This window comes from Artemia franciscana, chromosome 17 (genome assembly GCF_032884065.1).
Source record: "Artemia franciscana chromosome 17, ASM3288406v1, whole genome shotgun sequence".
NCBI classification, from domain to species: Eukaryota; Metazoa; Arthropoda; class Branchiopoda; order Anostraca; family Artemiidae; genus Artemia; species Artemia franciscana.
In genome coordinates this window covers 8,883,458-8,899,172 of record NC_088879.1, presented here as the reverse complement: position 1 = coordinate 8,899,172, position 15,715 = coordinate 8,883,458, and the positions used below count along the sequence as shown (strand labels likewise).

General features: G+C 33.9%; 1 protein-coding gene across 2 annotated transcripts in view; it reads left to right on the top strand.

Moving 5' to 3' along the window:
* Nucleotides 1-15,715, top strand: part of LOC136037793 (UDP-N-acetylglucosamine transporter-like) — a 39,001-nt gene that overhangs the window by 22,797 nt on the left and 489 nt on the right. The window contains exon 6 of one of the 2 annotated variants that reach the window (XM_065720626.1): nucleotides 7,419-7,670. In XM_065720626.1, coding sequence (XP_065576698.1) covers nucleotides 7,419-7,670 — 252 coding nt within the window. Of the gene's footprint in view, nucleotides 1-7,418; nucleotides 15,653-15,715 lie in introns of those variants that run through there. The other variant, XM_065720625.1, reaches the window with a different exon arrangement.

Here is a 15,715-nt window from a genome sequence, read left to right as displayed (position 1 = left end):
ATCACTAGGCAAATAGCACAAATACGATCAACAGAATGACAAATTGGAGTTTGGTAATGAAAATGTGCAACAATAGAAAAGCAGTGTGGTCTAAGTAATTATTGACTCGAGGCTGGCACGTACGCAGGGGAGGGGGGTCTTTGGGCCCGCTCCCCCTCCCGAAATTTTGTGAAATTTTGAATTTCCCCATGATTTCTTGGGATTTAAGGCAAAAGAAGGACATTTATTAAGAATCTAGATACATGTGTGAAGCCTTTTTTGGAGTTTTACAGCATGCAATTATCCGGTCAAGTCACTGCCCAATTATTAACCCATTTTCTGTCTAACTTTTAACCCTCTTTGAAGTAATTAGCGATTGTTATGGGTTTTTTTTTCGTAAAGAGAGTTTGCTTTCCATAACAAATTATAATTATCCTTGATGTTAGGGCGTTTATCCCCCCCTTTTGAGGATAAAGTACAGCTTTTAATGGATCAATTTTGGAAACTATCATTTTTCATTAAAATCGACATTTTTGCAATAGAAGAATTACCCCCCCCCCCCACTGCATCTATATTGCACTGTTAACCTTAAAATTTCCCTTTCAGTGGGACATAATAGATTAATCACTGGTTCTAAATCGCTATGAACATAACCTGAGTCTAAAACGTACTTTTGAGGCTTCAGTCTTCTTCCCCCCATCCGCTACAATATTACAGATTAAAGTTAATCTATATTTTCCGATATACGTGCTTTTTGCATTTATTTAGTTACTAAATAAAAAAAGTGCTACTTTATATCTGCTGTTTCGAAGGTTTTGGCCCCCCCCCTGAAAACAATTTCTGCGTATTTAGATAACTTCGAAGACCACACTGCCTTTCCATGACGAAAGTAAAACAGTTCAAAATAGGGATGATACCTTTTTATTGACGCCTCGCTCTTTACGCTAAAGTTTGACTCTTTCTCTCAATTCTTCTTTTTAAAATAGTAAAAAACTTTAGCGTAAAGAGTGGGGCGTTGATGAGGAAGCAGCCTCTTTCATATACGAAGTAATTTCTGGTCGTTTTAAGTTTTAATGTCGCTCCTTACTTTTAGTTAAAAAAAACTTGTTTTTTTTATTTAATTTCTGGACGTTTTTGAATCAATGCATGTTTTGATTTTGGCTCTTCGCAGAGGAATAATTAAAACAAAATTTGCATTTTTTTTTGGCTAAATGGCTTTCTCATAATTTTGATCGAATGATTTTGAGAAAAAAAGAGCGGGGGAGGAAGCCTAGATGCCCTCCAATTTTTTTGTTAATTAAAAAGGCAACTAGAATTTTTAATTTTTTACGAATATTTTTATTAGTAAAAGATTTACGTAACTTATAAATTAGCTTACGTAAAGAACTTTTGTATTCTCATATTTTTATTACATATATGAGGGGGTTCGCCCCCTTGTCAGATCCTCGCTCTTTACACTAAAGCTTAAATTTTGTCCCAATTCATTAAGAATGACCCCAGAATCACAAAAGCCGTAGAATAAATAATTGAAATTACTAAAAATACTTTAGCGTAAAGAGCGAGGTATTAGGAGGAGGTGAGTCCCTCAAATGGGTAATAATTTCTGTTTGTTTTAAGTTTTAATGCTGCTCCTTACTTCCAGCTGATAGAACTTTTTCATATTTATTTTTTCATTGTTTTTTTTTTTAAATAATGCTAGTAAATCCTGCGCTCCCTTCATGGAGATTTTCTTCCCCCATGACAAACTATCGATGGAAAGTTCCCCCAGAATATCCCCCTCTTTTCAACCCCTCCCCCAACCAAAAAAAAATCCTCCTGAAAACGCCTGTACATTTCCCAATAACCATTACTATATGTAAGCACTGGTCAAAGTTTGTAACTTGTTGCCCCTCCCACGGGGACTGTGGGGGAGTAAGTCGTCCCCAAAGACATAGTTATAAGGTTTTTCGACTACGCTGAATAAAATGGCTATCTCAGAATTTTGATCCGTTGACTTTGGCAAAATAATTAGCATGGGAGGGGGCCTAGGTGCCCTCCAATTTTTTTGGTCACAAAAGGGCACTAGAACTTTTCATTTCCGTTAGAATGAGCCCTCTTGTAACATTCTAGGACAACTGGGTCGATACGATCACCCTGGAAAAAAAAAACAAATAAACACGCATCCGTGATCTGCCTTCTGGCAAAAAATACAAAATTCCACATTTTTGTAGATAAGAGCTTGAAACTTCTACAGTAGGGTTCTTTGATACGCAGAATCTGATGGTGTGATTTTCGTCAAGATTCTATGACTTCTAGGGGGCGTTTCCCCCTATTTTCTAAAATAACGCAAATTTTCTCAGGCTCGTAACTTTTGATGGGTGAGACTAAACTTGATGAAACTTATATATTTAAAATCAGCATTAAAATGCGATTCTTTTGATGCAGGTATTGGTATCAAAATTCCACTTTTTAGAGTTTTGGTTACTATTGAGCCGGGTCGCTCCTTACTACAGTTCGTTACCACGAACTGTTTGATGAAAGAGTAACTGTTCTCTTTTGATTTTCGTTTTTTATTTTGTTCCGTTGGACCTTTATCTGGGTTTGATACCTAATCCACATCGTTTCAACTAATAATCCTACTAACCTTGAACGTCATTTACATCTTGGGAAGTCCTAAGGATCATTAATCGAGCTTTTCGGATAGGTAATCTAAAAATATTCGATCGCACTATGTCTTTCATATTGGTGTCATCTATATTTTCAGTTAAAAAAAAATTATCTATAACATCCTTTTATAGCTTGCTGCCAGGACATTGTGGTTTACTTATAGATGGCGTTAAAATTTAGAATTTGCTTGTTTCACACATAGTGTTTTGTTTTAAATACAATTTTTCAAACGCCACCTTCGCCAGTGGTCCTGTGGAGGCGCAGTGGGCTTGGTATCAGCTTGGTAATACGGGACTCAGATTTCGACCCCGGTTGTAGCAACATATTGCAGGGCCGAAACAAGGATCTTAGTAGGTGTCGTTAATCCGATGCAATGCAAAATACCTTTGCAAGTGTCAAACGTACGATCATAAATGTCAAATTATGAAAGATTACTACTCACACAGTGGGGAATTTTTTCAGAAAAAAAGTAAGAAATCGTGAAACATTAAGTAATTAAGTGGAATATGATATCCAGGCCCCTTTTTAGTCTAACATTTACTTTTTTTTTACCCAGCAAATATTTGAACAAACGTACATTATTATATATGCAGACACCACTAGCCTTTTAAATTATATAAAATATAGACATAAATTATATCAAGTATATTATAGGTGGTTTATTATAGACTAAAGAAATGAGTAATTGTGCAGCTTCAAGACTATCTATTTATTAGATAGATAGTCTATTATTATATTATAGATAGATAGTCATAATTGTGCAGCTTCATGACTATCTATCTATTAGATAGATAGTCTATTATTATATTATAGATAGATAGTCATAATTGTGCAGCTTCATGACTATCTATCTATTAGATAGATAGTCTATTATTATATTATGGATAGATAGTCATAATTGTGCAGCTTCAAGACTATCTATCTATTAGATAGATAGTCTATTATTATATTATAGATAGATAGTCATAATTGTGCAGCTTCAAGACTATCTATCTATTAGATAGATAGTCTATTATTATATTATAGATAGATAGTCATAATTGTGCAGCTTCAAGACTATCTATCTATTAGATAGATAGTCTATTATTATATTATAGATAGATAGTCATAATTGTGCAGCTTCAAGACTATCTATCTATTAGATAGATAGTCTATTATTATATTATAGATAGATAGTCATAATTGTGCAGCTTCAAGACTATCTATCTATTAGATAGATAGTCTATTATTATATTATGGATAGATAGTCATAATTGTGCAGCTTCAAGACTATCTATCTATTAGATAGATAGTCTATTATTATATTATAGATAGATAGTCATAATTGTGCAGCTTCAAGACTATCTATCTATTAGATAGATAGTCTATTATTATATTATAGATAGATAGTCATAATTGTGCAGCTTCAAGACTATCTATCTATTAGATAGATAGTCTATTATTATGTTATAGATAGATAGTCATTAGATAGATAGATAGTTATATATTAGATAGATAGTCTATTATTATTATAGTCTATTATTAGATAGATAGTCTATTAGATAAATAGTAGCCTATTTTTAATTTTCAAGAAGTGTTCTGCTATTGCCTAAACTTTGTTGTCTTCCTTGAAAAAGTTGAACAAAGTTCAACTTTTTCCCGACTGTAATAAAGTCAACAAAGTCATATGAGGAAAACAATTTATTGACGGCGTGGAAATGCCTTTGCAAGTATTTAAACTAGAAATGAACATATTTAAAAAAAAAAGTGGATTTGGAACTTACTCAGATAGTATTTCGACTACAAATTTTGTATATAATGTGAAGCGGGAATTGTTTTATTACCATCTTTTCTTCTGATAAGGCTAACCACTAAATATCGTCAATGGTTCTCCTGAAAGTTTCAACTTGGTTTCCCTGCCGTACACACCAGGATAAACTCACCAAAAGCACTTATACATACCTACCAGACGTACCTACCAAACGTATTCATCACCTTTTAAATGAAACCACCTGACTGTATGCTGAGAAACATCGCTTGGCTTTAGGTTCACGTTTTGCCCTTCCTGTTTATGATGGAGCAGAGCACATATAGTATCAGTAGTACCAAATTAAGTAACGAATGTTCTATTCCGATAAGGACGAGCCAAATACAGAAGTTTCTTGCAATACCGGAGATGACAGAACGTGGATTTGATTGAGATTACTTTCTTGACGATCATAGGCAGCGCAATAGCGCTCCCTAAGTAAAGAGCGACGTGGGCACAATGTATTATTTATTTATTCTTTTTTTTTTCTTAGACTAGGGCACTTCGTATCAAAGGGAATGTCGTAGAGATTTCAAAAAAGGCTCATTCGATTGGAAATTGAAAGGGCTAGTGCCCTTTTCAATAGTCGAAAGTGGTTGGAAGGCAACTAACCCCCCTCCCGCACCCACTATTTCCCCAATCACGTCCAATAAAAATTTTGAGATAGCCATTTTGTTCAACGTAGTTGAAAGGTCTGGAAGTTGTGACTTTGAGGATGATATCCCCCCTCCCAGAGCCCTCAGAGCAAGGGTTGTAAGTTGTGCCCTTGGGGCATGTAACGTTTTTATAGAAAGGGGGGTTGTAGGAACTTAGAACGGGCTCAGTGGATTGGTAGTCATAATCTCTACTGCCTTTTTAAGATTCAAAGTGATTATAGGGAAGATGAGCCCCCCCCCCCAAGCATACGCACCTTGTATTTTCTCGCAATGTATCCGATAGAAAATTTGATATGTCAATTTGTTGTCATAGAAACTTGAAAAGGGCTAATTCGATTGGAAATTGAAACGGCTACTGCCTATTTTAATTGTCGAAAGTGATTGGAGGGCAACTAACCCTCCTCCCACGCCGTCTATTTCTCCAGACACGTCCAATAAAAATTTTGAGATAGCCGTTTGATCAATGTAGTTGAAAGGTCCGGAAATTATGTCTTTGAGGAGGACAACCCCTCCTAGAGCCCTCAGGGCAAGGGTTGTAAGTTATGCCCTGGGGGCATGTAAGGTTTATAAAAAAATAAAAAAAAGGTTGATCGTATAATTTTTGGAGAGCGCTTATTGGAATGGTTACGGCCTTTTTTCGAGTGACTAGTGCCTTTTTAATATTCAGGGAGATCGGAGGGGGGATGCCCTCCCCCCCACACACACACACGCCTCGTATTTTCCCGAAATGCATCTGACAGAAATTCTGAAATGGCCATTTTTGTCGTAGGAACTTCGAAAAAGGCTCATTTGATTGGAAATTGAAAGGGCTAGTGCCCTTTTTATTAGTCAAAAGTGAATTGAGGGCAACAAGCCCCCCTTCCTCTGGCCATCAATTCCCAAAACACGTCTAATAAAAATTTTGAGATAGCCATTTTGTTCAGCTTAGTGGAAAGGTCTGAAAATTATGTCTTTTAGGATGACAGACCCCCCCCCCCAGAGCCCTTAGCGCTAATCCGGTTAATTTTACTTTTTAATTCCAATTTTTCACTAAATATTTTATATTGCCCGAAAGTAGTGAATTTAAGAGATAATTTTTTTCAAGGATATGTACCATTGCTCCCTGGTATTTTGGTGTCTACTCCAGTAGTCCCAGTTATTACATTTGGGTGGTCTATAAATGTTAATGGAGAAGATACGAAGGTAGTGACTTAAATTTGTTGACTGTTATTACCTTGATTTTGTTCTTGTTTGTGGCCATATATATATATATATATATATATATATATATATATATATATATATATATATATATATATATATATATATATATATATATATATATATATATATATATATATATATATATATATATATCATTGATCATTATATTTGGTAAAGGTCAAAATAAAGGGCTTTTAATTAACTTCGAAAGCAGTTGAATTAGGTGGACGAAATTTTTATTGACGGGTTTAAAGCTTAAACTATTCCCTGATAATGTCTTTTGAATTATTTATTTCTCCCGTCTATGAAGGGGAAAATGGCTGGAGTTTTAAAAGGAGATCATAAACACAGCATAAAATGTGTGTACTTTCTGTTGGAACAATTTCATTGCATCTTGTTTGGTGAGTTTGTGCTGCTGACCGACCTTGTGGATGGGGTGCATTTTCAGAAAAGTGACCATGCTATTTAGAAAGAGCATAAACCTGAAAAGAACGTAAATGAAAAGAATATAAAACAAGAGAATGACACAAAAGTTAATAGCATAAAGAATTTGGCACTACTTTCATTTATTAGGACGTGTCCTTTAGAAATGGTTATACAATACAACTTTATCATCAGTGGCTTTGGAATATCAGGAGAGGGTTTATTCTAATCGAATTTTCAGTAACGAAATTCTTGCATCTGGATGTAAAATTTAATTTAAATGTATATTGTCACTGGATTTAAATATATGTATATATTTATTTATTTAAATATATTTAAATGAATATATTTATTTAAATATACTAATGTATTAGCCTAATGTATTAAAGTATATCAATTTAAAAATAATTTGCTTATAACAAATAGTTAATTAGTTTGTATGAAATACAAATATATTAACATATATTTAAATTTGATTGATTTTATTAAAACAGTAGCATTAAACAGTTTGTTGTATTAAAACAGTTCTTATTGTATGACATTAACATGCTAAATTGATATGATGAAATTAATTTAACTAATATAAATAAATTAATTAATTTAAATTTTATAGATAAATAAATTAATATAAATCATTAAATTGGTATGATTTCATAATTGAATATTTTTATTGGTAATTTTAGTAATTAAATCTTATTGATATTAATTTGAATTTTATTTATTAGGCATTCGGTGGTCTTGTTATTGCCGCTACTATGAAGTACGCTGACAACATTCTTAAAGGTTTTGCCACATCTATATCGATCATCCTGTCATCAGTTTGTTCGTATTTCATTTTAAACGACTTCAAATTCAATTTAATGTTTATAGTTGGAGCTTTAATGGTTATATGTGCGACTTATTTTTATGGTGTTTCACCAAAGAAGGAATCTTTGAGGAGCCCTGATATGGAAGAGTTAATTGAAGCTGAAAAGAAGGTAACCGATGTTTAACAGCGTTGTGACGTCAAGATATTTTGAAGCTGAAATCTGTGATAATTGTTAATTTGTTGTGGGGCAATCTAAATGGTGTATTTTTTAGAGGATTTTATGTATTTGTTTTATTTTGTCTTTTGTCCGTTTGATCGGAAATTTGTTTTGTAAGCCAGAGATTATATTTAATAAGACGTGCATGTGGCCATGCCAAACCAGCAATGCAGTGGCAGTACTTAATACTACTTCGCCAGGCGTTTTCAATTAAAGATGTTTCGATAAATAATGACTTCGATATATGAAAAAAAAGTAAATGACTCTGATATATGAAATATATTCTTATGAAGTTTAAAAACTGAACGTTCGTGTAACAACAATTTAGAATCCGGAAACTGAATATCGCCAGAAACAAACCTTCCATGGTTGTTTTCTTTTCTGTTCTAATACTTCTAAATTCTGCATTCAGCTTTTGGCAATGCTGTATGGCAGACTGATTTCAAAAAAACCGCATGACTATTGTAATATCAGTTTAATTTGATTGTAGATATTAACTGTTGGTTCGTAAGATGCTACTAATTATCGACAAGATAAATTATTATTTTCAAAATGGATTTCACAAGCAAACAATGCCAAACTTGCATTTCTTGCCATTAAAAAAAATACAAATAATATTCAATAAAAACAAAAAAGTGTAAAAAATACACTCAAAAGGATACTCTTTTTTCGAGAAAAGCCTTGGATTTCTTTTTTTTTATCTGAACTTTATAATAGATGGTCCGTTTATTGAATTTCCGTTTTTTCTTCTTTCGATACACATTAGAATTTTGACCATGTGAACCTATAGATACAACCCATGGGATGGAAAAAATCCTTAGAAAATCCTTAGAAATATCATGTAATTCTTAAAATATTTTCGTACAAAGAAGCTATGCAGAGCTCTGCATAGGAAGATCCTGTCACCAAACAGCCCATAATTGGCTTTGGATGGGGAGGGGGGCAAGGAATATATACGATTTAATTTAAACTGCTGTTTCGTAAAATGCCATTATTTATCGGTGTTATTAGATGAGATGAAGTTTAATTATTGAAATGGCTTCCACTAGCAAACAATACCCAACTTGCGTTTGAAAAAAAAGAAAAAAAATGCAGTAAAAACAAAAAGCATAAAAATGACTCAACAAGACAGCCTTCTTTTGTAATCGCCCTTTTAATTTGTTTTCTGAATTTTGACATAAGCAGCTTCGGTCATTGAATTTCAATTTTGCCCTTAATCACCATTTGATACCCTATGGGTGCGTAATCCTCAGAATGAAAGAAGCATCCTAAGAAGTTGCATAGACTTTTGAATATTCATATTTTTTGAATATTTTCATACACAGGTCTTAGCAGGTTATACACAGGAACACCCTGTCGCATAGCAACCCACCATAGTTAGGTTTAAAAGAAAATATTTTAGGGTAGAGTGTTCTGACATAAGTAGCCCTTCTTTTAGGGCAACTAGCCCCTCTCCCATTCCCCTTTTTCCCCAAAGACATCTGATCAAAAATATAGATAGCCATTTAATCCACTGTAGTTGAAAGGTCCAAATGCTATACCTTTGAGATAACATGACCCCGTGTAGTCCCTGGGGAAAAGGCTGTAAATTACTAATGGCAGTAACTATCGTAAACGAAAAGGGTTCATTTAAACTAGAATAGTCTTGTCAGCTATGCCAGTTAAAGATACACAAATAAAGTAGACAGTGTTGCCTAGGTACGCCAAACTTCTGATTTTAGTCATTAAAAAAAAATACTGCAAGAAAAGCAAATAAGTGTAATAAATACTCAACCTCATAAGGGAGAAACAATAAAGATTGACTCATTAAAATATATAAAGAACTGTGAAATACTAAAAAAAAAATAAAATTAAAAAGTGAGTAAAAGATACAAGCCCCCCCCCCCCCCCCCAGTTGCCGTCCAATCACATGTAATCTTAATAAAAAAAAATTATATGTAAATTGGTTACTCTCAGTTACTCTTCATTGGAAGGAAACAATTTCTCGTTGAATAAGTGTTGTATTAAGTAGAAAAGCTGGCTGTCTGTCTTATTGCTTTTGTGTTGCATAATTAATAGTGTTGCATAACTCATAGTGCTTTTGTGTTGCATAATTAATAGTTTTGCATAATTCATAGTGCTTTTGAGTTGCATAATTCATAGTGCTTTTGTGTTGCACAATTGCTGTTCAGTTTATGACTCTTTGTATTGTTTAGTTAACTTTTTTATGAAGGGGGGAGTGAGGGACTAGGCATAAACTTTAATTTGCCTGTTGTCCATGATCTACAGAGTTGTTTCTATATAGGTTCAAAATTCTGTGCTGCTTTAGTTTTGCCATGCATTTTTGTGTGCTAATTTCTATTTCTCGTGTTCGTCTGTTTTGTTTTCTTTTTTGTCACTCTTTTCTTTTATGTTTTTCTCCTTCTTCTTGTACTAATTTCTGTTTCTTGTGTTCCTCTGTTTTTGTCACTTTTTTTATTTTTAGTAATTGTTATTTCTTATATATGCCAATTATATGTCTTGCATCCGTCCGAATCTGCTTTTTCTTGATTGCCTAGTTTTTGCCTATAATAGTACTCATCGTTTACATTGTTAAAGGTCGTAAGCGTCATTTTTTTTTTTTTTTGCATATTTTATTCCTACCGGTAGTGGAAGTGGATCTTTTTTTCTAAAATTTGAGTCACTTTTCACGTTGTGTTTTTACAGCTCTGCTTTTAACTGTTAGGTTATTTTTCTACTAATGCCATGGTAACAGGGACGAAACCCTTGGTTGTGCCAAAATCCCTAAAATTTATGGAATTTCTGGACACTTCTTATTCAACTTGTCCAATAAATTATGCTTTTCTCTGTTATTATTATTATTTAAGAATTAAAGACGCTTCTTGACTATTAAGGTCCCTGCGTCGGCCCTGCAGCGTATTCCTGCAGCGAGATTCGATCTCTGGGTCCCGTATTACCAAGCTAAGGTCAAATCCACTGCGCCACCCCAGGACACTTTTTCTCTGTTATTGTGATCCTTCAGAAAAAATTATGCGTGTGTGATTGCCTGATAACTACTTCTGTGGCTAGAATATTTGTTCTGGTGGCGCGTGGCCAAGATACATCTCAGTAGATTTAGGGTCCAAATTGTATAAGACAAAGATATGCCTATCGACAGATTACCTACTTTAACTCAGAAGGTATGAAATACAAGTTATTAAGTTTATTTCATAAGGTTCCTTCGACCATACGGTCCATATTCCTTAAGATCCCCTCAAATTCCTGGGAATATGGGAGTTATTTTATTTTTGACGAAGTAAAGGTTATAACACAAAGTAACTAATATATTTTTTATGACTGTTTTCTGTTAGACTTTGGCTTTTAGAGTCATACAAAAATACTCTTCTTTCGTATCCTCCAAATTCTTAATATTTCATCTACTTAAATCCGTTTAAATTCAAACTAACAAACGGCTGCTTACTTTAACTGAATAAGTATTCCATAAGGTCCTTTTGACCTACCGAAAATGGGGGCTATATCCAACTCCCAGAATTGTGGAACTCGCTTGTATGATCTTATTTATGATGACATGAAGGTCGTCACACAGAAATTATTTAATACCCTTCTCAGTGCCTCAAATGGGGGCTTTCTTGCTCGACTTCTACTTTCGAAGTCTAAGAACGTTTTCCTTTCGTGATCCCCCAAAACCCATCATTTGTTATCTACTTAATCTCACAAGTTGTGAAGTACAAGTTAATAATACCCTTTCATAAACACGTCTAACGTGACAATTCTCTAAAAGTACCCCTATGTATAAGACCACCACAGGGTGATTGCAACTCTTGCTTCCTCCCTTCGGCGCCACGATTAAGACCTCGACTTCATATTGACCCAAATTTCCTTAACGGATGTTAAGGAGGTCTCGGCGCTACTGTAAGGACCTTGAATTCATATTGACTCAAACCTCCTTAACGGATGTTAAGGAGGCTTCGGCGCTAATCAGGATTTCGACTTGATATTGACTCAAACCTCCTTAACGGATGTTAAGGAGGTTTCGGCGCTAATCAGGATTTCGACTTCTTATTGACTCAAACCTCCTTAACGGATGTTGTAATCAAATAGATACTATTGATTACACAGAAATTTCTTTTAATGTGAATGTTCTTTGTAATATTACATGAACTTTATTTAATGTCCCCAATAATTATTTTTCTCAAATTCATATTTGGGTCTGGCCCTAGCTAGGTCCGGATTTAAAGCTTTGACGCTTCTAGGCCCAAGCGTTTTTGTCGCTCCATTTTTTGCGAGATTTTCCGAGAAACCCTGAAATTTGGGGATAGTGGAGGCACTGAACAGACCGCAACTGATGAGCCTAAAGTAACGAAAGAGAGAGGTGATAGAATTCTCAGCTGTCATTCTTGGAAGACATCTGACATTTTGTAAGTGGGCACGGAATTCCTGTGTTATTTTAAAATTATATTTCTGTGAATAGGCAGCACATTAGCGGAGAACAAAATCACATCAGTCCAGTTTTTGTTAAGAAAAAATCCACTCAGTGACAATTTATTGCACCCCCTGGCATTGTATGCGCCTAGACCCGGGCCTAGTAGGCCTATTGGTAAATCTGGGCCTGGCCTTAGCTCTCTAGTTACGTGCTTTATTCAGGCATGCGCTTTGAAACTGGTAAGCCAGAGTATGGGAGCTAGTGTCGAAAAAAAAGATCGCCAGCCCCACCTAGTTTGTGGTGGTTCTGTTTTTTTTTTTAAGCGTAACCTAAATTGCTGCATGTCTTTTTATTACTATAAAATTAATGGGAGGATAATAGGAAACAAAGTTCTGTCCCCAGTAGGCTTACCAGGTTAACGTCAACTAGTCTAATTAAGTTGCCAAGAATTTCCCAGCCTAACATACGCCGACCTTGTGCAGACTACATTTTAACTTAAAATAGTTCTTGAAAATAAAAAATGTTGCTTAATTATAACCTATAGGATATCTTTAGCTTTAATCCTTTAACATTGCATATTAATTATATCAATTATCCAATTTACTTCGAATTTTTGTTTACTTTTTTAACGAAACCCCTAGACGCTACACTGTCAGTGGCGCTAGTAGTTTAATCCCTGTCTTCCAATATTGAATCTTCGAATATCTAAATCTTGTAAGTTTTTCATTTTGGAGTAGGCAACGAGCTATATTTGAAGTTCTAGATGAGGTTTTGTACTTAGAACTAAGGTCCATTAACTGTTTTTTTTCATTGAGATAATCAAATTATTAAAGTGTCTCTCTTATTAAAGTTTTTTTATCCGTTTTTGATTATTTTTTTTCCATTGCTAATAATGTGTTCGATGGTTGAGATCAGTTTCTGTTAGGTTTCTTTCTTTAATTATTTTTTGTAGTTATTATTAAATGATATAATTTATTTATTCATTGTATTATAAGTATGTATTTTTAGTTATTTACTTTAAATTGTAAACTTACTTATTTATTCGCAGTTGTGGTGGGAGGTGCAGAAGGCAGGGCATAAGGTGATAAACTTTTCTCCAATTATACAGATTGGAAATCCTTGCATAACATAGAATTCAGGCATGACATTACCATTTGTGGAATATATGGTAATTTGATTTATATACTTGATTTATATCAAGTATATGATTTTATTTGATTTATATATACGTAATTTGATTTGGGACCTCTGTGGTTTCATATATTTTGGGAAGATTTTTACTAAAAGATATAATTATACTAAAATATTTTTTTGAGTCGGGGAGGTAATAAAAACTTCAAAAACGTGTAAACAATTATTTATATTCATTTTTATAACGTTTTTGTCAGTCGAACAAACATTTCGGGACTGTTTTGATTCAAATGGCTTCTCGAATTTTGTTTCGATGCTATATAAGGTTGTTGAGACGAAGGGGTGTCAGGCAGCATACTATTGGTTTTGCTCTCAAAATTCCTCTTGAAGTTGGGTTTGTGATCAAATGACCATTTGATTAACTTTATACAGCCATCTGTTCATCTATTCTATACGATAATTTTTGGGAAAAAGTCAGTAAGACTTTAGAGACACGTCGCTCTTTACTGATTCACCTCTAATGGGTTGGCTGTGATACCAGATTAACATGCTAAAAAGATTAGTGCTATGTATGCCAATAATATTGCTGAAGTTAGGGTATGAAATGGGTTCATCGAGTTGAGTGTGGAATCAGTAGTTAAACGGGGTTAGTATGGAATATTTAAACAAAGCTTGTTTTATGGGCTTTCTCCTAAATAACATAACACAGCCTACGGGAGAACATGGTATCAAATTTTGAGGTATTATTCTAGATCGTGCAGGTAATTTCAGCATTTCACTTGAGTATTCATTTCGCTAAAAATATTAGTGAAATAAATAAATTCTCAGAGGCTTGGATAATTCTGATCTGTTCAACTATGATTATTTCTAGTTTGACCAAGGCCTTTTTAAGAAGCCATTGAATAATCCAAAGATTTATATTCTAATATAACTCTTAATCGTATTTTTTTAAGGGGGGGGGGGACTTTAAAACATTACGTCAAACATGGCATCGAACTAATGTCTTGTGTCCCAGGACAACTAAGGAAGTTCCCTTAAGTTTCTAAGCCATACCTTGTTCGATCGAAGACATAATCTAATAACGAAATTTGAAAAAGCGATTTTATAAAATTTAAAACATCGTTCTAACTTCCAAGAGAGACCAGAACCCCCACTGGTCCAGGGGAAAAATTCCTTTCATATTCCTCCTCTTCAAAACCTTTCATAACAATAGAGCGTGTGGCATAAACCAATGCTTTGTGAAATATTCTTGTACTAGCTGACTCTGAGGCTTGAGCCACGGGGATTTAAAACTAAAACTACTATTCGTAAGGTGAGGGACCAACAGATTTTCAAACTCTGTTGGTAAATTTAACAAGTGACCCTTTCAAAGTCATGCAATTTTTGTAACCATGGTTCATATGAATTTTGTACAAAAAAGTCTAAACATTAAATTCTGCAAGCTGACCCTGCTGAAATTTACTGTTAATGTACTGCAGGTCGAAATTTACTGTTTGAAATTTACAGGTTGAAATTTAATGATATAGTAAATTTAACAAGTGACCCTAGGGGCTATCTCAGTAATTGTAAAACTAGCATACTTTAGCGTTCATTTTGAGTGCTATGGTAGATGTTTAAATAAACGAACACAAACAGATTTTAGAGCTAAGATTAGGAATCTTGGAGCCATGGTACTTGTAGTAGTCAAATATGGCTGTGAAGTGTAGGTAATTTTGAAAACCACACTGCCTTTCCATGGCAATAAATAACTGTTCGAATAGGGATAAATCCTTTTATTAGACAGTGAAAAAAAATCCAAAGAATATACAGGATATTGTTTTTGATTGTTTTTTCACTGTCTAATAAAAGGAATTATCTCTATTCCAACTGTTATTTGTGGCTCCAAAGTATAAAAGCTTCAGAGTTGAGTCTCGATTCTTCAGATCTCTCGGTTCTGTTTCGTTCTGTTTTCGTTTTTATTTTGCATCAGAAAATAAAATGCTATTTCTATTCCACAGTGTCTTGGATGCCTTCTTAACTGAGTAGGCACTTGTTCTGGAAAGATATCTTGATAATGATATTTAGACGTGGGATTTTTCTATTTTTAGAAATGACTTTCCAGATTCAGTATATATTTTTTGGAAAAATCTTTGAAACAAATTGGAAGAACATTAGCATGAGAAAAAATTTTTTTTACTTCTTGGATCATTTTGGAAACACTCCCTCCGAATCTTTTTTGTCGGTGGTTGTGTCTTATTGCAGTATGTTTTTGTTGTATCTGAAGTTTTTAAATTTCTTTCATTGCTCTACTTTTTTCTTATGTTGCTTTAACCTTTTTCTTTCATTGCTAAGTTTTTCTTTTATTGCTCCGCTTTTTTTTATGTTGTTTTAACCAGGTTTCGAATAAATTAATTAGTTAATAGTTCTAAGTTGCTTTTTTAGAAATCTCAGTTATCACAAAGAGTCTTAGGTTTCCTATATTTAA